The following is a 23930-nucleotide window of genomic DNA, read 5'->3' as shown; positions in this document are numbered from 1 at the left end:
ACTGAACAAAAACACTGACCCAGGAACCTATCCTTGTAACAAAGCCCGATGCCAACTCTGTCCACATATCTATTCAAGTGACATCATCACAGGGCCTAATCACATCAGCCATACCATCAGGGGCTCGTTCACCTGCACATCTACCAATGTGATATATGCCATCATGTGCCAGCAATGCCCCTCTGCCATGTACATTGGCCAAACCGGACAGTCTCTACGCAAAAGAATTAATGGACTCAAATCTGACATCAGGAATCAGAATACTCAAAAACCAGTGGGAGAACACTTTAACCTGTCTGGCCATTCTATGACAGACCTGCGGGTGGCTATCTTAAAACAGAAAAACTTCAAAAACAGACTCCAACGAGAGACTGCTGAGCTGGAATTGATATGCAAACTAGACACAATCAACACAGGATTAAATAAAGACTGGGAATGGCTGAGCCATTACAAACATTGAATCTATCTCCCCTTGTAAGTATTTTCACACTTGCTTCTTATCAAACTGTCTGTACTGAGCCATCTTGATTATCACTTCAAAAGTTTTTTTTCTCATACTTAATTGGCCTCTCAGAGTTGGTAAGACAACTCCCACCTGTTCATGCTCTCTGTATGTGTGTGTATATATATCTCCTCAATATATGTTTCACTCTATATGCATCCAAAGAAGTGGGTTGTAGCCCACGAAAGCTTATGCTCTAATAAATTTGTTAGTCTCTAAGGTGCCACGAGTACTCCTGTTCTTTTTGCGGATACAGACTAACACGGCTGCTACTCTGAAACCTGTCTTAAAACTAAGTTGGCATGAGACTGGAAAGATGTGAGCACAACACGGGGGAGGAGATCAGCACTGAAACGCTCTGGTTCATGAGAAAGGCAGGGTAGACGGAGTTTGTGGGGTGACGGCTCATGCAGGATCTGCCCCCACCCACAGGCTTTAGGGCACTGATGCCCAGGGCACAGAGAGGCTAAATGACTTGACCAAGGGCACAGCGCCTCAGACGGAACAGGGACTCGAACCCCTGTCCCTCCCCTGGCCTAGGGTCACGGCGGGGCCGCCCAAAAGTCACCTACCCTCTGGCTCAGCCCGCCTCCCAGGCTGTACTTCCCCACCGGGCGCTGCCCTCCGCCTGACTTACTCAGCCCCCCAACTAACCTAGTGCAGCCTCCCTGCGGAGCAGCCGCCGCCTCCGGGAAGTAGCAGAGCCGCGAGCCGACCCTCTCCGCCCCAGGCTGTCCCTGAGGAGCGCACGAGAGCAGCGGCTCCTCTGTGCCTTTCAGTCAGGCGCTGAACCGGACAGGCCGGGCATCTGGGGTCCTGCCTGGGCGGGGGGCGCAGCAGTAACTTTTGCCGTACAACATGGCGGCGCTGTGCCGGGGGCGGAAGCGCTTCCAATGGGAGCCTATGCTTTGCCGTACGGCTCGGGTCCTGTCAGGTACGGCGGCCCCCATCCCCTTGCCGGTTACCCTCTGCCAGAGCGGCGGCGAGGGATGGCGTCCCCCTTCTGTCTCCTGGCGAGCTGCTGCAGGGGGGACGGGAGGGGGTCTCCCTGTCGGGGGAGCTGCTGCGGGGACGAGGGGCGGCCTCCCCACCCGGCCTCAGACTGGGGGGCAGCAGCAGTGGCCGCTGGGGGAGGTGATTGAGACCCTCCTGGGGTAGGGGGAGTGAGCTCCTGGTTCTTGGTGGGGCTCCCTTACCTAGGAAGCTGCTGGGGGCGGGGGAGGGGGTAGGTAGGTGGCCATCTCCCCCTGCCCTGGAAATGTTGGGTTCGAGGGTGGGGAGGATTCTGCCCCCCACCTCCAGCTCTGAGACACCCCGACCTGCGGTGACACCTTATCTGAAGGCACCTAACAACTTTTTAAGCACAACCATTATATTAAAGGTTTCAGAGTAGCAGCCGTGTTAGTCTGTATCCGCAGAAAGAACAGGAGTACTAGTGGCACCTTAGAGACTAACACATTTATTAGAGCATAAGCTTTCGTGGGCTACACAAAAGCTTATGCTCAAATAAATGTGTTAGTCTCTAAGGTGCCATTATATTATAGAGGGAGATCAGTGGTTCTGTGCTCAACCTCTCTCTATTCTGAAATGTACACATCTACCAAGAAAACTCCCTAGGTTGAAACTGGTGATACAGCTTGGGAATGTGGTTTTCTCATATCCTGCAAGTTGTTGAGTGCTATCGCTTCTTATTTATTTAACTACAAATCGATGGCCCTCGGTAGCTTGAAAAATCAGGCTGTTAGCAAACCAAGTGGTCTGGCTGTTTTTGATAGAAATCACTTGGTTTTTACCTTTGTATAAAAGTGAGTTTGTTAAAATACTCTTGGTTGTTGCAGCCCACTAGTTTGTAATTTAGATTGCCGCTTCTGCTTGCTTGAGAACAAAAATTAAATAGTTGGGGTAGAAAAATGTCTACTTCTGCAACAACTTTTTTTCAACCAAAGTTTCATAAGACTCTTTAACATGTTGCTTTGGAGATTGCATGCATGGAAACTTCAGCCATAGGACCTGTTATACTCTTGTCAATAAAATATGCATTAGAGTTCCAATTATAATGATCTAGGAAGCTAGAGGCATTATGATTTATTGTGTCAACCCACTTTTTGGTGGACATTGTCAGTACAATATCTCATTTACTTTTCACTCTTTTGCTATTTGTTTACTTTTTGTTTTTTGTTTAATTTCTGAAAACAAACTGGTTAGTTTTATCTGCTGGTTTTCATGCACTAGCACATTGTTGTTTTGGAGGGTAGAATGTTTGAGTGGGTACAGTAGAGTGTTATGGGACACTGATAGGACAATATTTTAATAAAAAAAAAACCCCAAACCTGACACCTCGTAATGTACCTCTGCCATCTTTCTTCTTTCTAATTTCTTCTTCTGTTTTTTATATGTTCTTTTCATAGGGAAAAATGAGTATGATCTTCTGGTGATTGGTGGAGGTTCTGGAGGCCTTGCTTGTGCAAAAGAAGGTTTGGAGCTGTAAAGAAATAATAATAAAAAGTGCAATTTTTTGTTTAAATTATGACTATATTAGTTATCTAATTGCTGTCTCTGCTAGTCTCCTTAAAGCATTCAGTCCCTACAAAGAATGTTTTTTTAAATCATTAATTCACTTATATTGAAGGAGTCATTCATAGACAGGAACAGGACAGTCTTGTATGGTTCCCCCCCCCCCCTTATCTTTTAAACTCTGGCTTCATTGCCATCTGGATTTTTAACACACTACAGGAGTGAAATAAGGGCTTAAGTTACACTGAATGCTTCAGTAGATGGTATCCTTTTTTCCTTTACTCTTTATTATACCTTCTGCATGTTTACACACAGTAAGAACAGTTGCTGAAATTAGAAACACAAAACAGCTGTTGGAATTGTCAGGGAAATTGCTCTGCTTAACATGTTTAATAACCTTATTTTTTTTCTCCAAAACTGCAGCACTGTAATGAGGTTTTTCCTTCATGTGTTTTCCCCTTTGCTAAATATACTTGCTCTCCTTGTTTTTGTTTTGAAGCTGCTCAGTTTGGAAAGAAGGTGGCTGTTCTTGATTATGTGGAGCCTTCACCTAAAGGTATGAAAGTAAGCCATGATCACTTTTTATATCAAAGAAGTTTTAAATAGGTCTGTTTCTAAACACATTAGTGCCAGTGTGGTGTCGGTGGCTGGCATTGTAGAAGTACACTGTGAGTCAATCGTTGCCCTCAAGAAGTCAATAGCATAACTCCCCTTGACTTCAGTGGGAGCGGAATTTGGATAAAGTTTAAAATCATTGTCTCCGTTAAAACATGACTGTTAGCAAATGTAACTTACAATTCAGCTTGTGTTCATTATCTTATCTATAAATCAAGTGGCTCTTGAATTTTTTCTATGGTTTATTATATAAATTAGGAGGTAGGAACGCAGACATTTGAATGTATATAGTTGGTGTTGCTGTACTTTAAGTCTTACACTGCTCAATGCACAAAAGATCTAAGGTATTTTCAGTACTAATTTTAAACTTAAAAATAAAAAGTTACTTCCATAAATACTGTAAGCAGAGTGAGAAATTCATCTGCAGCAGATTGTGTAAGTGGCGTCTGTGATTTCCGAACTAACTGCATTAGTTTAAAATTATCTGTTTGGATTTTTTGTACGTTCTCTTTAGGAACCAAATGGGGACTTGGTGGCACTTGTGTGAACGTTGGCTGCATTCCTAAAAAGCTTATGCATCAAGCAGCTCTTTTAGGGAGTGCTCTGAAAGATTCCCAACATTATGGCTGGAATATATCCCACCCTGTTCACCATGACTGGTAAAGAATATTGTACCTATGCATTTTGTGTTTCCTGTAGATGTGTAATAAAAGTACCAAAATTTTCCCCATTGCTCTTCACTCTGAGACAGCAACAGAATTGAATTTCACTTGGACTATTCTTTGGCCACTCTTTGGGAAAAAAAATCAGGCTTGCTAGTTTTACAAGGAAGATATTGTGTGTGTGTTTTGATTTAGCACTTTGTTCTAATGTCATTTATATTACAAAAATATTCTTAACTTCCATCAATTACCTGTGCATCAGTCTTTGAGTTGCATTTTCACAATCTGTAATATGATGATTTAACACTTCGTGTCCTGTTTCTTGATAGGTCTGTGATGGCTGAAGCCATTCAAAATTATGTCAAATCCTTGAACTGGGGACACAGAGTGCAGCTACAGGACAAGTAAATGAAACTCTACATTTTATCTTCCCTCATATAATCAAGCAGCTTTTCTCCTCTTTGTAGAACTGCTGTTTCAGCTTTGGCATTTCCTGCATTTTTGCAAGTGCTGAAACTCTCCAGCAAAGACTATTGATCTGTTTGTTAATGTCAGCTAAATGAGTGAAAAATTTTGCCACTTTTTCCTTCTTATGTGTGGGGCATTACCAAATTCACGGTCCATTTTGGTCAATTTCACAGTCATAGGATTTTTAAAATTGTAAATTTCATGATTTCAGCTATTTAAATCTTAAATTTCATGTAATTGTAGGGGTCCTGACCCCAAAAAAGGAGTTGTAGAGGGGTAGGGGATGTCACAAGGTTATTGCAGAGGGTTGCGGTACTGCTCTCCTTACTTCTGCACTGCTGCTGGTGGTGGCGCTGCCTTCAGAGCTGGGCAGCTAGAGAGCGGCGGCTGCTGGCTGGGAGCCCAGCTCTGAAGGCAGAGCCACCACCAGCAGCAACGCAGAAGTAAGGATGGCATGGTATGGTACTACCACCCTTACTTCTGCGCTTCGGCTGGGAAGGTGCCGCCTTCAGACCTGGGTGCCTGGCCATCAGCCGCTGCTTTCCGGCCACCCAGCTCTGAAGGCAGCGCAGAAGTAAGGGTGGCAATACTGCTGCCCCCCTAAAATAACCTTGCAACCCCCCTGCAACTCCCTTTTGTGTCAGGACCCCCAATTTGAGAAACGCTGGTCTCCCCCCATGAAATCTGTATAGTATAGGGTTAAAGCACACAAAAGACCAGATTTCACGGTTGAAGACCAGATTTCATGGTCCGTGATGCGTTTTTCATGGCCATAAATTTGGTAGGGCCCTACTTTTGTGCAAAGTGATTAGGAGTGACTGTTAGACAAAAGCTGTCCTGTGAAGTTTTGTCATCCCAGAGATTTAGTTTTGGAGTGCCACAGAGCTTAAGTTAGGGATGCGAATAGAAATCTTTCTGCTGGGATGACTCAAAGTAATATTGATAAGCTTTGGAAGGAACTGTGCCCAGCCTCTTCTGGAAGGGGCACTGCAGTAACTTTAAGGATGAGTGCGGGTGAATGGGATGGTTCTTCAGGACCAGAAAAACTTCTCTCTGGTGTGCAGGAGGATTTACATTAATATAACATAGACTAGACCTGAGGTTCCCGTGAGAGAATTTTCACACAACACCAGTGAGCCTGTAAATAACATTGCTGAACTAGAGAAATGAATGCATAGTTAACATCATTTAATGAACAGACAAAAACACTATGCCCAATTTTTCAGCCCTCAGGCCTTCTCAAGGTTGTCTAGATCATTTGGCAATGTTTCCTTTGTGGTGAAGATGAAGTCAATGGGTAACTTAGGTGCATAGCTAACTTCAGAGGGAGTCACAAAGCTAATGTTCCTAAGTATGCACTATAGAGAAATAGTAATACTGTGCCCTTATTTGGTAACTGTCATCTAGGAGGTCAGTGGGTTTTTTTTAAGCATTAAATCTTGCAGCATCTTTTACAATAGGTGTTATTCCCATCGTATAGATAACTTTTGTGCCATAGTTTACTTAAGTGACCTGCCTAAGGTCACATGATAAGTCAGTGGTGAAGCCACAAATAGATCTATGAAATGCTGATGCTCCCCTTGCATTTACTTTCCTGTTTTGCTGCTATTTACTGCCTCTTTGTCACTTTAGGTCTGATGCTCTTGAAAGAGTGGGCTAGCTGATTGTTTGTGTCTTGGATTTTTGTTCACTAAGTAGGTGTAATTTTTTTAAACAGAAAAGTGAAGTATTTCAACCTCACAGGCAGTTTGATGGATGCACACACAGTCCGTGGTTTGACAAATGCAGGTAAAGAGGTGAGCTACATGGCTGGTTGTTATAGCATCATCTGGTTGAACTTCAGAAACTCTAGCCCCAAGTCTGTTGTTAGCTGTCAAATATACTGGGATCTAGGTTTTATTTTGCAAATTTAGTTTTCAATTATCAAACCAGAACCTCCTGCACATGGAAATTAATAGGGCTTTGCAATTGTAAAGTACTCTCCATCCAAGGATCTCAAAGTGCTTAAATAAACATTAATACATTGATAATTGAACATAATAAACCCCACTCCCAACATTGAGTTAGCTTGTATTATTATTTCCACTTTACAGATGAGAAAACTGAGGCACAAGAAGGTTAATTGTCTTGGCCAAAGTCCCATAGTATTGGCAGAGCCAAGATCAATGGCAGAGGTTTAAATAGAACCCAGATCTCCTCACTCTGTCATGCTGTAACTACTAGACAAAACTTTCTCCTTATGTTGTCTTCTGGGTCATCTAAGAGATGCTTTTCCTCCATTTGCAAAATTGGGAAAACATTGCATTCTTTTTTTTTTTTTATGCAAATATATTGCAATTTAACTTCAAGCACCTGAGTGGAGTCATGGTTAGTAATCACTTCTGCCCTGTTAGCAAAAGATCTTGAATAAAATTATGTAAATGTGCCAAAATTTTCAGAAGTGACTACCTGAGGTACTTTAAAGAGGCCTGACTTTCAAATAGCAGATGCTCAGCGCTTTCTGAAAATCACTCATTATAAGGTGTCTTGATTTTAGTACCCAAACTCATTTGTCACTTTTAGATGAATGCAACCTTTGTTAACATAGTGCTGGTTGGTGCACGAGTTTACACAAATAGCATGTGCTTAATACCAATTTTTCTCAGTTCTTATTACCCATATGTATGTAATTAAAAGCTAATGACAGACAATAAGGTTGTCTCAGAATAAAGCCGGCGATTCTTGCAGAGGTTGTTGATCATGATGATCCTAACTTTGTGTATTTATTTGCAGATTATCATTACTGCAGAAAACATCGTCATTGCCACTGGAGGGAGGCCAAAATATCCTGCACATGTAAGTCACATCTGCCATGTGACATCTCCAATAGCTTTACTTTTTCTGCTGTAGCTCACACTAAATGTTTGGAGGACTTACCAAAGGACATAAATGCACAGATAAAGATACAAATGATTAACTTCTGTGAGTGTGTGAGCTGGAACAGTTGCCTTTAACATAATACGTGAGCTTTCCAGCAAAAATTAAAATATAAGACCCCTTTTTTAATCAGACCATAACCTGTTCCCCTATTTCACCATCCTGAATGTCCTTGAGTCTAAAAGCCTCCTGCTATGAGTATAGCTTTGCACAGTTTAAACCCTTAACCTTCTAAGACAGCAGAACAGGTAAAAGTAGCACGTGGCTTGTGTGATCTTCCAAGGGGCTGCACAAGAGATTCCATGCCATGTAATCCAGTTTTATGAGATGTCTCAGGGCCATGCATCTGAAGTTGGAGAGCAATAGGCAGGTCCAGCTTTCTTTTAAAAACTGTTCTTAGTGCTGGTGAAAGGTGCCAGACTAACAGTTCTTAAAACTGAAGTTGTCATCTTGTACAACAGACAGTTAGGTATGGGCACTTGCCGTGCATCCTTTCCCACACTGTCCTGACTGTATATTTACCTAGATTGGGAGGGACCACCTCTGGGGATCAGGGTGATTTACTTTCTTTGGACTCTCCTGAAAATGCCAGTTAGTTTTAATTGTGATGGTGACTTTGAGAGGTAAATACCTGTCCACTGGAAACTGAATTGAGATGTCTGAACTCATTTCATATAAGCCATTGGTCTTTTCTCAAATCAACCAGGGACGGGTTCTAACCAATGACCTGGTGGTAAAGGGTCCATAGCATGTTAGTTATCTTGAGGCCCATCTGTGTTGTTTACCAAAGGCTGATCTCACTGAACCTTAAGCCTCTCAGAACTAGCTGGCAATACCTATATCACACATAATGTAAATTCCTTTGACACAGCATAAAAACCAAAAATAGGCTTTCTGCAAGTTTTTCTGCAGGTGTAATTCCCTCATCCTTTATTGTGTAATGCCTATGTGAAATAAGGGTGAAAGCATAACACAGTCAAGTCTAAAAATGGTTATAGCTCTTGCAAGGAGAAACGAAAAATGAGTTTCTCCATAAGAGTTGTGGAGGTGGTATTGAACATCCTTTTGTGTAGACATTGCTGTTCTTATGATCTATGTTCGTTCAGTAAGCCATGTCAGAGGTGTCTGCCCATTTCCTTCTCTTGTCATGGATGGGTACTGGGACTTTGGTGCTCTGATATGATGAACATCACTGGCAAAGTTTTAGTGGCAGCTGCTTCAGTGGCACAGATGGATGATCTCCTCCTGTCAATGGATAGAGAACAGTCATCCATTTTCATCCTGGTGTACCTCTCTCATGGTCAACAGTGTTGAATGCTGCAGAATCTGCTATCTTGCCTGAGAGAGGTGGCAGGCTCCTAGGATAATACGTGCTAAAATAGAGTTATTTCTGAAAGGATGCTCCCAATGAGTAGTGATGGGAAACTGCACCTCTACCACTAGAATCAATTCTCTGTCTGTTCCTTTTCAACACCTACTTATAACCTCTAGGTGAAGTGTTCAGGTGACATGGATTCAAGTTCCAGCAATATGCAGATAATCTACAGATCTATTTATCCGTCACCACATACAAGCATATCACACGATGGCCCAGTGCTTGAATGAGATCAGCTCTTGGATGAAGAACAGTTGGCTGAAGCAATACAGAGGTGATGCTTGTGGACAGAGAAAAGTATTTTGAAGAGCTTGCAGACCAGGTGCAGTCTCTGTTGGTTGAAAATGCACACCCCCTAATTGGGCAGTTCAGTTTGTAGTCTAGGAATACTCTTGGATTCCTTGCTGATGCTGAGCTATCACATAGCAGCATCTACAAGTAATGCTTTCTACCATTTCCACTTGGCTAGGAAACTCCCATCCCATCCTGGCAGACAAAGACCTGGCCTGAGTTATTCATGCCTTCTTCACCTCTCAGCTGGATAACCGCAAGGTGATATACCGGAGTATGAAAACCTTCAGCACTTCGGAAACTCCAACTAGTGCAGTACACTCCAGTGTGTGTCCTACCGTGAACACATCAGATCTGTCCTTCACTCTCTACGCTAGCCTTCCATAGAATTTTGAATTAAGTTCAAAGTCTCAGTCCTTATCTTCAAAGTACTCCATGGCTTGGGCCCAGGATATGTAAAAGCTCATCTAAAGCTTAAGGACGAAGACTGTGATCAGCAACTATGCTCCTCTGGCACAATGGAACTCTCCACAAAAACAGTAAAGCTTGTCTTTGTGGGAGACAGAACCCTCTCCAGGGGTGGTCCAAGACTGATATGAACTCCACCAGGAACTAGGGCCATCACAGACCTCACCACCTTCTGCTCCAAGTGCAGGGCACATTTCTTCAACCTTGTCTTCTCTAACATAAACACAGAGCAATCGATATATTTATATTTAAAAACAAAAAAAGCACCACATTACCAAAACCATCAACTCCATTGCGCATGTTTCTTCCTCTGGGGAGAGGATGAGAGAACAAACACATGACAGGTGTATAGTCATGTGGCTTAATGCACTACAGGAAGGCACTCATACTGTGTTGTTGAGCATGGTAGAAAAACCTACATAGACTAGAATAGAAAAATTCAGAGTCCCAGCTTTTCAGTCCTGATTTGGATAGAACTTCAGCTTCTGGATCACACCTAAAAACTTTCTGATTGCCTTAGATAAATTATTCTTAATATTACTCTTTGAAGCATTCAGGGTTTTTCCTGCACGTGTGTTAAAGTAAAGGGGGGGAGAGGCACACCACAGCTCCCACTCCTTTGACAAAAGAAGAAGAAAACTTCCCCTCTTGTGCTTGGTTTGGGTAAGCAGCACTCACTCTACTTCTTGGCTGCTGTGATGAGAGTTCCCCCTTCTGTTTCAATCTATGTTAACCACTGTTCCAATAGTAAATGTAGAAAAGTACAAGAGCCGACTGCAGCTACCTTATCTATAGATAACATTGGCAATTCTGTGGGTGACCAATACTATAGATCAGAGCCTAAACATTCTAAAAAGTCACCGCACGCAATGGAGAACATAGGGTTGATTCCACACAGAAGCAATGGGAATTTCAGGGGTGTTCAATATATGATGGGTCTGTTGGGTTCTTTTCAAACCACTGGGCATGTACAAATGCAGTAAAATTCTAAAATGTGTATTAGCACCTCTACGTAGTTCTTTAGCTTTGTGGTTTTTATTTTGCAGAAAATCAGAAATTGAGCTAATGGAAACAGTATAGTGTCTTGTGTAGTGCTCAAGTTCAATTTTTCATTTATTTCTTTGTGTTCTATCAGCTCCAAAATTATCTATACATTTTATTCATAGATTGCAGGTGCATTGGAATATGGAATTACAAGTGATGATATATTCTGGTTGAAAGAATCTCCTGGAAAAACGTAAGACTTTAATATACGCTGTTACTTGCATTCTTACCTTGCTACAGTAAGGCACAATAATGGTCTAAATTACTGCTTTTGCATTCTAGCTTTCACTATCATTCTGTTTCACCTCTGAATTTTTTTTCCTGAATACTGCTATACCTAATTTTGTAAAGCTATTTTGTGGCTTTATTTCTGTGCATACCACAGGAATGTTTTGCACAAGAAACACCTTTGAAAAGCAAATTGAATTTTCAGCATCATAGATCAGGGGTCGGCAACCTTTCAGAAGTGGTGTGCCGAGTCCTCATTTATTCACTCTAATTTAAGGTTTCGCGTGCCAGTCATACATTTTAACGTTTTTAGAAGGTCTCTTTCTATAAGTCTATAATATATAACTAAACTATTGTTGTATGTAAGGTAAATAGGGTTTTTAAATGTTTAAGAAGCTTCATTTAAAATTAAATTAAAATGCAGAGCCCCCCGGACTTGTGGCCAGGGACCCGGGCAGTGTGAGTGCCACTGAAAAGCAGCTCGCGTACCGCCTTCGGCACCCGTGCCATAGGTTGCCTACCCCTGACCTAGATGAATATAGCTTTTTTTTTTTTTTTTTTTTTTTTTTTTTTTTAATTATAGCAGTTATAAAGAGAAGCCACAAGAGGGCAGCAATTGCTTAGAATTTAATGCCGTATTGTTATTCTTTGCTGTGACTTTTGTGTATGTTTGAAATAAGTTTTAGATTGGTAAAACACAGTCCAGCTTATTTTTGCTAGTGTTTACTCTTAACTGGTACTACTACTTTGACAGCAAATCAAAGAACATAGAACGTGATGTCGTTATGTTTATCATTCTATTAATCTACTCTTTTTGGCTACTACAAACTAGAAATACTAGTTTGATGTATGTAACTTAATACAAAATTAAGTTAGACAAAACTCATCTATGCACTGCAAACTAATTAGTGAAAATAGTAAAAATGTGTTCATAAAGAAAACCCCAAAATTTCAATGCACAACAATGTGGCAGTTACAGTAAACGCTTTATGGTGAAGTTGTGTGTGTAGGTGAAATAACTAGTAGCAGAAGTTTCTACTCTACTAAATTGTAAGCTCTTTTGGACAGGCACTGTCTTTTTATTCTCGGTTTGTATAGCATCTGGCACAGTGGGGTCTTGATTTGTGCCTGGGAATCCACAATACAAATAATGATGGGAAGTACGTGATTGCCAGTGCTATAGCCAAATAAAGATGTTTATATTTTTAACTTTCTCTAGTGAGCTGATTTCAGGAACTAAATATATCTCTGTCACCTGAGGAAGCTGAAATTGCTATTTTGAAACAAAATTTAGGTGCCATTTACAGTTCTGGCTACTTTGAATACAGAAATGCAGTGTGTCTTCAGTTAAACATCAACAGATAAACAGAACCCTTCAGTACAGTTTAAAAGGAAATTAAATCTGCAGTTGTTTGCAATATATCAGTCACCTCTTGAATTGGGAGAGCATGATTTATGTGAGGAAATTGTTTTTTTTTTTAAAAACTAAACACAAGATTATCCCTGTAAGATGTTTCTATGAAAATGTGGCTTTTGTCCAGTCACTGTTAATGCAAGTTGTAACAGTGTAATGTGGGAGTCTAGTGTTTATATGTTGCATTCCTAAGCTTTAGTCAAAATAAGCCCTGAGGGGCTACAGTAGCATTTCTGTACTTTATCAGCCTGTGGTGAAACTGATGAAGGAGGGAGCTGTTCACATTCAGAAGGGTTTTTTCTGTCCAATTTATTTCCCTTATAAATATTCCCAAGGTTCAGTTTAACACCTTTTGTTTGCATTCTGATCTGGGTTCTAATTATTCTGCTGTTTTTACATATCTCTTGTATTTAGCAACATATAAATTACAGGGCTGTCAATCTTCAATTATTTTTCTAAGGGAGACTTAAAAACGACCAGACCAGACCAAACCAACAACCAACCAACCTAAGAGTCTTAAAAATCCCCTGATATATACACACAATAAAATCCTTCACACCAATAGCCAGAACTGAAAGACTGCCATAAAATCAATCCAAACTGAAGGAGTCTTCCTCCAAATGAGAGAGACTTGGCAGGTGTGAAGGGGCTGTGTTCTGGCTTTTAATCCTGCCTTTTTGACACTGAAGATGTCAAGGAGCCTATTGGTTTGTAGGAGGGGCTGTAAATCAGATTAACTGCTGGTGTTATATATGGCCACTGACTTGCATCTACTTCTCATCTAATAAAAGAGGGGAGCAAATGTATGCCCAAGTCCTTGTTCTACTCCTTGTGAATATTTCCTTATAGAGACTGTGTTGTGTTTTTCAGCATTTGCAATTGCTGTAGGCGAAGTTGGCCCATTGTGTGCTAGAGGAGGAAGGTGCACCTTCCATTCAGAGATAAATCCAGGTGCCCTAGCATTGGGCAAATTTATCTCCGAGAGAGATAAATTATTGACTGAACTTTGACATGTACCACCTTGAGTTTCCCTTTTAGCGCCACCTGTTCCCCCGACCTCTGACTGCTGTTTAAATTATAGTGGGGATTGTGTAGATGTTCTTCAAGACCATTTCAGAGCTTCCATCTTTCTCACACACCTTGCGCTCTAGCTCCACTCGCCAGGTGATAGTGCCCTTTAATTAGCCTGAGATGTGGCTCCTGGGTGTCATCAGACGTACTTTCCCTTGCCAGTTCTGCATCACCCTTGCTCCTGCCATAATAAAAACCCTGAAGTGGAGGGAGTTGCACCTATCAAACCTGAGTTTCCCTCATGGCCTCAGAGAGTGGGGATGTGACTTGCCCAGGGCCACATAGCAAGTTAGTGGCAGAGTCCCCGATTCCTTGACCCCCACTTCGATGCCCTCTCCACTGGACCACACTGTCTCACTAAAGTTTAATTGGTTTTAATGGCAATGTGTATTCAATTTTTTAATTTTTTAAAGGCTTTCTTGTGTTAGTGTTTTGAAACGTTCAAACCAGTACGTTTTCATGAGGGCTAATGGCTCTTCCAGTTTTCAAAACCAGTTGTACCTTTTTATGCAAAAACGTATATCTACATCCAGCATTTTATATTACAACTATTTTTAATATTAAGGCAAAATATGATAGCTTATTTCCATGTCAAATATGCTGTATCAAGCACCATCCTGGAAAATTCTGCTTAAACCAACAGTTAGGCAAAACACAAAAGAAAAAAACAATACAGATGTTGATATTGCAGGTTGATCTTGGAAATGTATTGGCCCTCTTATGATCCCTTCTCTTTAAATGTTGCGTCTGTACAGTTTGCAGCAAGGGAGCATTCTGTTGGCACTGGAAGATTTAGAGTTAATTGAGGAAAACCATTGGTGGAAGAAGACCTCTATTCAATGGATTATCTTCAGGCAGCTGTTGCCTCCTTCTGCCTTCTCTGTGGTGGCATTGCTCCTTATGTTCTAAAAGCCTTCCCTTTCTAGAAACAGAAAGAAGAAAAGGTGGGTGGGTGTTAAAAAAGCCAAACCAGATGTTAAAAATACTCTGACCCCTGCTTCAGATACCATTAAAGTTCTTTTAAAAGCCTGGATGTACAGCTAAAGATCAATGTAAAAAATGGAGACTACCTTAATGCCTCCTTATTGAATCCCATAATACACCTCTACCTCGATATAACGCTGTCCTCGGGAGCCAAAAAATCTTACCGTGTTATAGGTGAAACCGCGTTATATTGAACTTGCTTTGATCCACCGGAGTGCGCAGCCCCGTCCCCCCTCCCCCTCCGGAGCACTGCTTTACCGCGTTCTATCCAAATTCGTGTTATATCAGGTCGAGTTATATCGAGGTGGAGGTGTACCTATCTAGGTATTTTGATCCTTAATGGGGAATTTCCTTAATTAGTGAACTGTTATTCTTTAAATATAGTTTTTGTTAAATTATAGGAGTTGGCTGAATTTATTGCCAAACAATGGGATTTAAGAATATAAAAACAACAACAGAGTGTAGTACCAGATTTCACTCCCAGGTTCTAAAAGGGATGTGGTTTAATAGATGGCAGTGTGCATAAATCCATGATTATCCAAACTCTTTGTAATAAGCTAAAGCAAGAAAATCCTGATATATACAATCTTCAGAGACAGACAAACTACATATTTGACTGTTACCTAAAAATAATGTGGTAAAAGCCAAAATATATATAAATCCAAAATTTTAACAATAGTTAAACAATAAAGAAGAGCTAATAGTTCCTATAGAATCGGTGGTACAATACAGTTGTATTATATTAACTGTTTTCTTAAAAATAAAAATCACTAATTCAGTAAACATGAGCTCCTTAAAGAGTTTTTGAATAATATTTATAAGCTCAACCAGTGCTGCTATTTTGTCCTGTCTGCATTTTGAATGCAAATAGGTTCTTAGCATTCAATTTAAGGAAACCCCTCACCCCCAGTATGACTTCTGCTATTCTACATTTTTTTGTTTGTGTTAGAATAAGGGCCTGAATTTTAAATTCCAGATTCTGTAACTAATGCAGGTTTTCAAGGGAGATTTAAGAGTGTCAGTCATTTTCTCATCGACAGCTTATTAAGCTTGTTGCTAGGATTCTTGATACAGGGGTGCAGAAGTGCTTGTTAATGTACTACATGGGAGACTGGCAGAGTATTAGGCTTCTTTAAGTCTCCTGGACTGGATAGTCTATCCTTTTCACATTTTTTTTAGTTAACCAAAGCTTGGTCTGATCCCCTGAGCCCATCTATTGTAGAAGTTAAGTAATACTTTACATTAACTGGACAGTTGCAAGCTTCAACTGTCTTCACAAGATTTATCAGCATTGCTTCAGATGATAACTCCAGGCACATTCCTGTCACCCAGCTCTCATGATGCTGGTGAGCATGAGTTGCTTCTGCAGGGCACCCAAAACGTTATTCTGAGAGAAGCCATTTTTTAAAAATGGAATTATATTATTCGTACTTGTAGGGATTAGCTCTGTTGTAGAATTATCCATTCTAGCATCACCTTGCCTCTTCCAAAAAACCAAAGAGCTAATTTCACTAGGCCAGCCACAACTAAATTTTCCCTGTCTAGGATTTGTCATTTACTGTACAGTATTTGACTGATGTTGAGCAAGGTTTTTTAAATTTTAGGATTTATGTTACTTTATTTCTTAAATCCAAACACAGTTACACTATTGATCAGTTTTCTACTGTCAAGATGCTCTTATGGACCAGGATGTAGGCAGTCTCGCCTAGTAGTCAGAGCAGGAGTGAGGTCTAGTGGGCGGAACAGCAGTCCAGGTTGGGGAACGAAGGCAAGGGTCGGCATCGGAGTCAACTGCCAGTTACTACAGCCAGCGGTTAAGCCCGAGTCAGAACCAGGAATTGAAGCTGAGGATCGGAGCTGAGGTCAGATGCCAAATGCCAGAGCTAAGGGTCAGGATCAGAAGGCGGAGGCTGGGGTCAGAGCCGGGACTGGTCACTGATGAGTGGAGGGGGGGAGTAGGCAAGGATCAAGAATGGAGCAGAAGCAAGGTGGGAACAGGAGCTAAGGTGCAGGTGAGGGAGGAGCCAGGAGCAGAGCAGGAATGAGACTGGGTGCAAGGTCCAATGCAGCCATAACAGGAAACTACCTTATTACTCGGACAAACTTCCTGCTCCTCCTCCTGGCTTAGATAGTGTAGTTGGACCAATTGGTGGAGCTGGGCAATCCTCCAATCAGAGCTCCCGTGGATGGGGGCCGGGCTGGGGCGATAGTCCTAGTCCTAGCCCACCTAGTTTCAGTAGCCATTGGGTGGAGGCCAGGGACTCCCAGGCTAGGGTTCAAGACCAGGGACATCACAGGTAGCAGAGTGACTTCTTTCAGAAATATATGTGCTCTACAAACAATTCTTAAATAGTACCTTCATCATTAAAGGAGGATGAAATACTGTGTTCTAAGTAAAGGGTTTATTTAGCATGCTTGTCAAACACAAGATTTTTTTATTTTATTTTTTCAGTCTGTGGTTGCTGTGAGGCATGAAATAGCTGTTCTAGGCTGGGGACTATTAACCTCTAAATTGGTGGTGGGAATCTTCCCTGAAGATGGAAAACCCTAATGCTCCTCCGGCCCCATTTGTGAATTCTGGGTTCGAAGTACAGTACCAAATGTTCCCCATTGAACATTGTCAATGGAGCAAGGAATCTGTGTCCTTGACACAGCCCCTCTGTTGCTAGTATCTCTCTGTCAGGATTAGGGCTGCACTGAATGAGGTGCTGTTACAGACATTTGTAAAAACAGGGATACCTAGAGTGTGGATTTATCCCTGGCCATCTTGGCTAATAGCCTTTGCTGGATCTATCCTCCATGAACTTATCTAGTTCTTTTTTGAATCCGGTTATAATTTTGACCTTCACAACATCCCCTGGCAACAAGTTCCAAAGGTTGACTGTGCATTATGTGAAGAAGTACTCCCTTATGTTTGTATTAAACCTGCTGCCTATTACTTTAATTGGGTGACCCTGGTTCTTGTGTTATGTGAAGGGGTAAACAATACTACTTTATTCACGTTCTCCACACCATTCATGATTGTATAGACCTCTATGTGTTAGACCATCCTTGCAGGGGGGAAAATACCAGAGACACGCACCACAGTAGCATTTAACTTCAAAAAGGGGAACTACACAATAATGAGGAAGCGAGTTAAACAGAAATTAAAAGGGATGGTCACAAGAGTGAAATGCCTGCAAACTGCATGGAAACTTTTTAAAAACCACATAATAGAGGCTCAAACTATATGTATACCCCAAATTAAAAAAAAAAAAAAAAGGTAAGAGGACCAAAAAATGCCACCATGGCTAAACAACTGAGTAAAAGAGGCAGTTAAAGGCAAACAGACATTTTTTTAAAAAAATTGGAAGTCAAATCTCGCTGAGGGAGAAGAAAGGAATAAAAACTCTGGCAAGTCAAGTGTAAAAGTTTAGTAAGTCAGGCCAAGAAAGAAGTTAAAGAGCAACTAGCAAAAGACACAAACTAACGGCAAAAAAACCTTTAAGTACATCAGAAGCAAGAAGCCTGCCAAACAATCAGCCAGGCCACTGGATGATCGAGGTGCTAATGGAGCACTCAAGTAAGACAAGGGCATTACGGAGGAGCTAAATGAATTCTTTACATCAGTCTTTACTGTAGATGATGTGTGGGCGAGTCCCACACCTGAGCCATTCTTTTAGGTGACAAATCTGAGAAACTGTCCTGGGCTATGGCTACACTGGCGCTTTACAGCGCTGCAACTTTCTTGCTCAGGGGTGTGAAAAAACACCCCCCTGAGCACAGCAAGTTACAGTGCTGTAAAGCGCCAGTGTAAACAGTGCCCCAGCACTCGTGGAGGTGGAGTACCTGCAGCGACCATACTCACACTTCAAAGTGCTCCCGTGGCAGTTTCGAGTGTAGCCACAGCCCTAGATTGAGGTGTCAATAGAGGAGATTTTGGAACAAATAGATAAATTGAACAGTAATAAGTCTCCAGGACCAGATAATATTCACCCAAGGATTCTGAAGGAACTCAAATATGAAATTACAGAACATTAACTGTGGTGTGTAAACACCTAAATCAGCCTCTATACCAAATGACTGGAAGATGACTAATGTAACACTGATTTTTATAAAAGACTTCAGAGGCAATCCTGGCAATAACAGGCCAGTAAGCCTAACATCAGTATCAGGCAAATGGGTTGAAACGATAGTAAAGAACAGAATTATCTAACACATAGATGAACACGATTTGTTGGGGGAAGAGTCAACATGGATTTTGTGAAGGAAAATTGTGCCTCACCTGTCTATTATAATTCTTTGAGTATGTCCACAAATGTGGACGATGGTAATCCAGTGGCTTTCAGAAAGCCTTTGACAAGATCCCTCACCAAAGGTTCTTCAGCGAAGTAGGTGAGGAAAGGTTCTCTCATGGATCCAGTAATTGGTTAAGAGAGAGTAAACAAAGGGTAGGAATAAATGGTCAGTTTTCATAGTAGAAAGAGGTAAATAGCAGGGTCCCCCAAGTAGCTGTACTGGGACCAGTGCTGTTCAGCATGTTCATAAATGATCTGGGAAAAGAGGTAAACAATGAGGTGGCAAAGAGTGCAGACAATATAAAATTACTCAAAATAGTTATGTTCAAAGTCAACTGCAAAGAGTTACAAGGGGATCTCTTGAAACTGGGTGACCAGGCAACAAAAGGGCAGCTGAAATTCAGTACTGATAAGTTCAAAGTAATGCACATTGAAAAACATACAAAATGCTGGGGTCTAAATAAACTGTTACCACTTAAGAAAGAGCTCTTTGAGTCATTGTGGATAGGTCTCTGAAAACATTTGCTCAGTGTGCAGTGGCAGTCAAAAAGCTAACAATGGTAGGAACCAATAGGAAAAGGATAGTTAATAAGACAGCAAATATCATAATGCCACTATCTAAATCCATGGTACGGCCACACTTTGAATATTGCGTACAGTTCTCATCATCCCATCTCAAAAAAGATATACTAGAATTGGAAAAAGTACAGAGAAGGGCAACAAAAATTGTTATGGATATGGAACAGCTACCGTATGAGGAAAGATTAAAAAGACTGGGGCTGTTCAGCTTAGAAAAGAGACTACCAAAAGGGGATATGATAGAGGTCTACAAAAGTCCGTGCCTAGAAGAGTCACAGATCCTCTACTTTTGTTGCAATCCCATTTTGTGTCTCTGTTTATTAATTGTATTGTGATAGCACCTAGAGGCCCCAATATGGATCTGGACCCCACTGCACTATGTACAAATGCATAGTAAGTGATGGTCCCTGTCCCAAAAGCTTACAATCTAACTTAACATCAAAATCTGTGCTGGAACATAAGCAAAAAAACAGTTTTGCTCCAAGCAGCCAGCTTTTACCTGTAATTTGCAACCCAATAAATGAGTTTAGTCATGATTCATTTTAACCCCTCGTTATTCCCACTTTGTGTGTGTGTGTGCTTTTATCTGTTTTGTTTTTCAGAATGTGTTTTAGATCTTTTATTTCACAAGATAAAAACAACTCCATTTTTTCTAAACCTATCAATTTTTTTCATTAATAAAATAGGTTCGGAATGAAATCTGACGCTTTTTAGCATGTTTGTCTTTATGTTGGAATTTGAAAACCACACTCTTACTGTTTCCATCTAACAATGTCAAATGTGCAGATCAAACCTGTAATCTTATAATCATACTACACACCAGAAAATAATTTTGTATCAATTGTGTGAAAATATGCACAAGCTCATTTCACTGCTATATTTTTTTCCGTAACAGGTTGGTGGTTGGAGCCAGCTGTATCCTTTGTAAAAGCTGTAATGATTTATGGTTACGACTGGCGTATTTTGTCTTTTCTGTGAAGGCTCAATTGTCTAAATTCCCCCACTCTTGAACTGTTTACCTGCATCAGTGGTTAAACTACATTAATTGCATTTTGAGCAGTACAGTCACAAGAATTCAGATCAGATGATGGTGCATTCTGAGGGTCTTGCAAACATTTATCTATGAAGTTTCCTGTAATATGAACACTAGCTTGCTTTTGTTCTTTCTTTATACAACAGCAACGTTATTGCCATGGATATTTCATTGATTAGAATAATCCAAGTCTCCTTGTGGCAATATCCTTGTTTTGGTTGTTTTTCATCTGAAATCATGTAATCTATATTCCTTTAATTGATGATTCAAAAGATGTGTCCCTTGAGTGTGCCGGTTTTCTCACAGGCATTGGACAGGATACCACGGTCATGGTCAGAAGTATCCCACTTCGAGGGTTTGATCAGGTAACCATCGGTATAGCTTAAATCTCTTGAGATGTGTGGGGTGTTTTTGTCTTCTATAGAAATAGCAGCACTTTCCTTCACAAAATATTACCTTGTAGGTGTGTTATAAATATTAACCCCGTTTTACAAAAGGGGACGTGTGGAGGGGAGGTCTAGTGACTTGCCCAAGGCTACAAAGGGAATTGGATCAGAATTGACATTGACTCAGGAACAACCAAGTTCTAGTCTTGTATTCAGACCACTAGACCGTACTTCTTTTTTTCTTCTACTTAATTCAAGCAAGAGGGAAGTGGCCAATTTGATTTGCTCTGGTTGTCCCATGGCTCAAAGCGTCAAAGGCTCTTTCTCCAAAATTAGCTTAGTGTCCACTCTTGTACTGGCTGAACCATTCTTGCTTAAACTTTCCAAGTAATTCTCTCTCATTCAGATAACAAGCCTAGAAAATTTCAGCCGGAAGTGTGAAGCCTTTGGAAAGTTAATCATCTGAAAACAGAGGCTTAGAATTGAAACCAATATGCAACACTAGCTATAGCGGTCATTCCCACTGTAATTAGTTGGATTTTTGTAAACAGTTGTATATAGTAGATGTGCATAATTGTTGCATGTTAAAGATTATTATGGTTTGTTTTATAAGTACAAACTTTTAAAAAATATTATTTTCCATATTTCTGTGAAAACGAGATAGGGCAGATGATTTTAAAATATGGCTACATCTCAAGAATTTGAAACAAGGCACAAAACATAGCCTAAACTGGCTAATATTCTGGGATTTATTCTCATCTTGCTATGAGGTCTACACCTGTAAATCCATAAAAATCTTAGGGTATTTATAGAGTGCCACGAACGTGTGAGTCCTTTAGAAAACACTTAGAGAATATTCTTTTCCCGTGGAACTTTGTCTTATGTGGATAGAAACAATACATGTGATAACAGTTTAAACACGAGGAGGAGTGGAGGCAAAACAGGTCTGGAGATAGGTATAGTCAGATTGTAACTAGGTTGAGCCTGATAGAGACTGATGAGGTTGATATACCAGGTTTCAGAAGAGAAATAACATTGGCATTTGCTACTGTATTGCCAGCCACAACTTTTAGCTTGAAAATAAAATGTTAACGTATAAGCCAAGAATGAGCATTTCTTCTGTGTGGGTGGTTTTGTGATAATATCCTTGTTTATAAGTAATAAACAACTCATATGATAAAATACAACCTGACTCACTACAATCAAGAGCAATGACATCTTTGAATAAACCTGTCAATGGGGCAGTTCACGGCTTGACAGTGGTGTGGCGTTGATTCAAACACATTTATCAAAGGTCTCTCCTGAAAAACCACCATTTCCTTTTGTAGTAAAGCTTTTCAGGATACCTTGATGATTCACGTTTATTGCAGAGGCGTATGATAGGTGTAGTGGCCGCAGGAAGCTCTGTGCTAGTTGGGTTATGTAAAGGTTTCCCATTCTCAGACTACCAGAAAAACTGAAATTCTGACTATGTTAAGTTGAATTAGCTGATTCTTTATAACCTTTTGATATATAAAAAGTGATCTACACACTTGAATCCGCTTAACATTCTAGGAGGCAGGTAAGTATAACTTGCTCCCTTTTTATAGACGGAGAAGCTGACACACAGAGACTAAGTGGCTATCACAAGGCTATGCAGTAGGTCTGTTGATGGAATAAGGATTGCATCTTGGGATTTACTGGCCATGCTTAGTGCAGTAGATGATGTTGGCTGTCTACACAACACTGAACCGTTTTAAAATCCCAGTCTGACTGTTTTGAATAGTTGCTTGTAAATAGGACATCAGAGCTGTCATACACACGGTTCTTTATCTGAAAGTAAGCAGCAACATAATTCAGTCCACTCACACATCTATGGTTCTCCAGTCTGAGACATTTGGTTTTTGCTCACTGCTTGCCCAGAGGGGCGTGGTGTATGTAGGATAATGTTAGTCACCTTCTGCAGAAGCAATGCTGTCTAAGAGCAGCTTTATTAAAGAGAAATAGTAGTCATAGATGCCCTACAAAACAAAATAGAGGGTACAAATAGTAAACAAGACTGGAGTTTGGGAATCATACCCTGTGTATAAAAGACACATACTGGTATGTGTACACTCATGTCAGTACGGATGATGACATGTCTACCACCTAATTGGTACTATACTCGGCCAAAGATGCATCAAAAGATCTGTAGAGGGTAATGAAAAAACATATGTATGTAAACGCCAAAAGGCAAAACTGAAATTAAAAGGAATTTTTTAGCATTTTTGTCATCTTATTTGAGTTGGTCCTCGATTAATAGCAAAATGATCATGCATTCCAGCCCTTTCAGTCCCCTTGGTGATGATTAAGGCCCCATGTAGCGTGTAGCACATTGGAGTTAAAGTATGTAGCAAGGCTCCCAAGCTGATTGTATACAAGGGAATTATACCACAGCGTACCACATCGCTAATTGATTATGGAATATTTGATGCAATGCTCTGTTAAAAAAACAGCTCTTGCCATGGATAAATATAAAGACTTACCTTCGTGATCAACCCAGTGTTTGGACTGTGGTCAGAATGTGTCTGTGAAACCAGTGAGATCTGGCAAAACAGGACTATTAAAAATTAAGGCCAAAGTGTTACCTGTGCTGTAAGACATGACTTGCAGTGGGTGTAAATATACTGATTCTTAAAATTATAGTGTCACTCTATCCCACCACTGTCGTTTGTCAGGACCTCAGTTTGTCTGTCATGTGAGAAATCCCCAAGTCCTGTCAGGTTCACTGGATTGCTCTGGCACAGCATGAAAAATCCCAAGGCATGAACATTAGGTTTTCTGTTAATGGTGGGGAAAAAAAACTTACTTGTATTTTTACATGCTGATATTTTACATTCTCTATTTCCTATGCAATTTGAATGAGGCTAGAGGTGGTATATTCTAAGGCAAGGCCAGCCAAAACAAAGAAAAAGGTCCTCAGGGGACAGCTGTTTAAATCAAAATGATCAGGGTTTTTTTAGGAAGCTACAAGGTTGCATAGGTTTGAAATAACAAAGTATGCTTGACGTGGTTGATGTATTCACTAGGTTTTAATGAGCACAAATAAGTTGTGGATTTTTGAGAAGACTTAAAAGTTGCTTGT

The 23930-nt window shown here is 40.7% G+C and overlaps 2 protein-coding genes across 3 annotated transcripts in view; one reads left to right on the top strand and one right to left on the bottom strand.

Annotated features, from left to right (window-relative positions):
• COMT (catechol-O-methyltransferase) overlaps positions 1-1266 on the bottom strand; it is a 36197-nt gene extending 34931 nt beyond the window's left edge. Inside the window, exon 1 of the mRNA XM_065417716.1 lies at positions 1157-1266. The gene's annotated coding sequence lies outside the window, so the exon portion shown is untranslated. The remainder of the gene's footprint in view (positions 1-1156) is intronic.
• Positions 1267-4165: 2899 nt separating this feature from the next.
• TXNRD2 (thioredoxin reductase 2) overlaps positions 4166-23930 on the top strand; it is a 44792-nt gene continuing 25027 nt past the window's right edge. For both annotated transcript variants that reach the window (XM_065417509.1, XM_065417508.1), the window contains exons 1-7: positions 4166-4290; positions 4623-4697; positions 6479-6557; positions 7534-7596; positions 10978-11048; positions 20304-20323; positions 20715-20806. In XM_065417509.1, coding sequence (XP_065273581.1) covers positions 4205-4290; positions 4623-4697; positions 6479-6557; positions 7534-7596; positions 10978-11048; positions 20304-20323; positions 20715-20806 — 486 coding nt within the window. In that variant the 5' untranslated portion in view covers positions 4166-4204. The remainder of the gene's footprint in view (positions 4291-4622; positions 4698-6478; positions 6558-7533; positions 7597-10977; positions 11049-20303; positions 20324-20714; positions 20807-23930) is intronic.

The sequence above is a fragment of the Emys orbicularis genome, chromosome 16 (genome assembly GCF_028017835.1).
Source record: "Emys orbicularis isolate rEmyOrb1 chromosome 16, rEmyOrb1.hap1, whole genome shotgun sequence".
NCBI lineage: Eukaryota > Metazoa > Chordata > Testudines > Emydidae > Emys > Emys orbicularis.
This window is presented reverse-complemented; position numbering and strand designations above follow the sequence as displayed.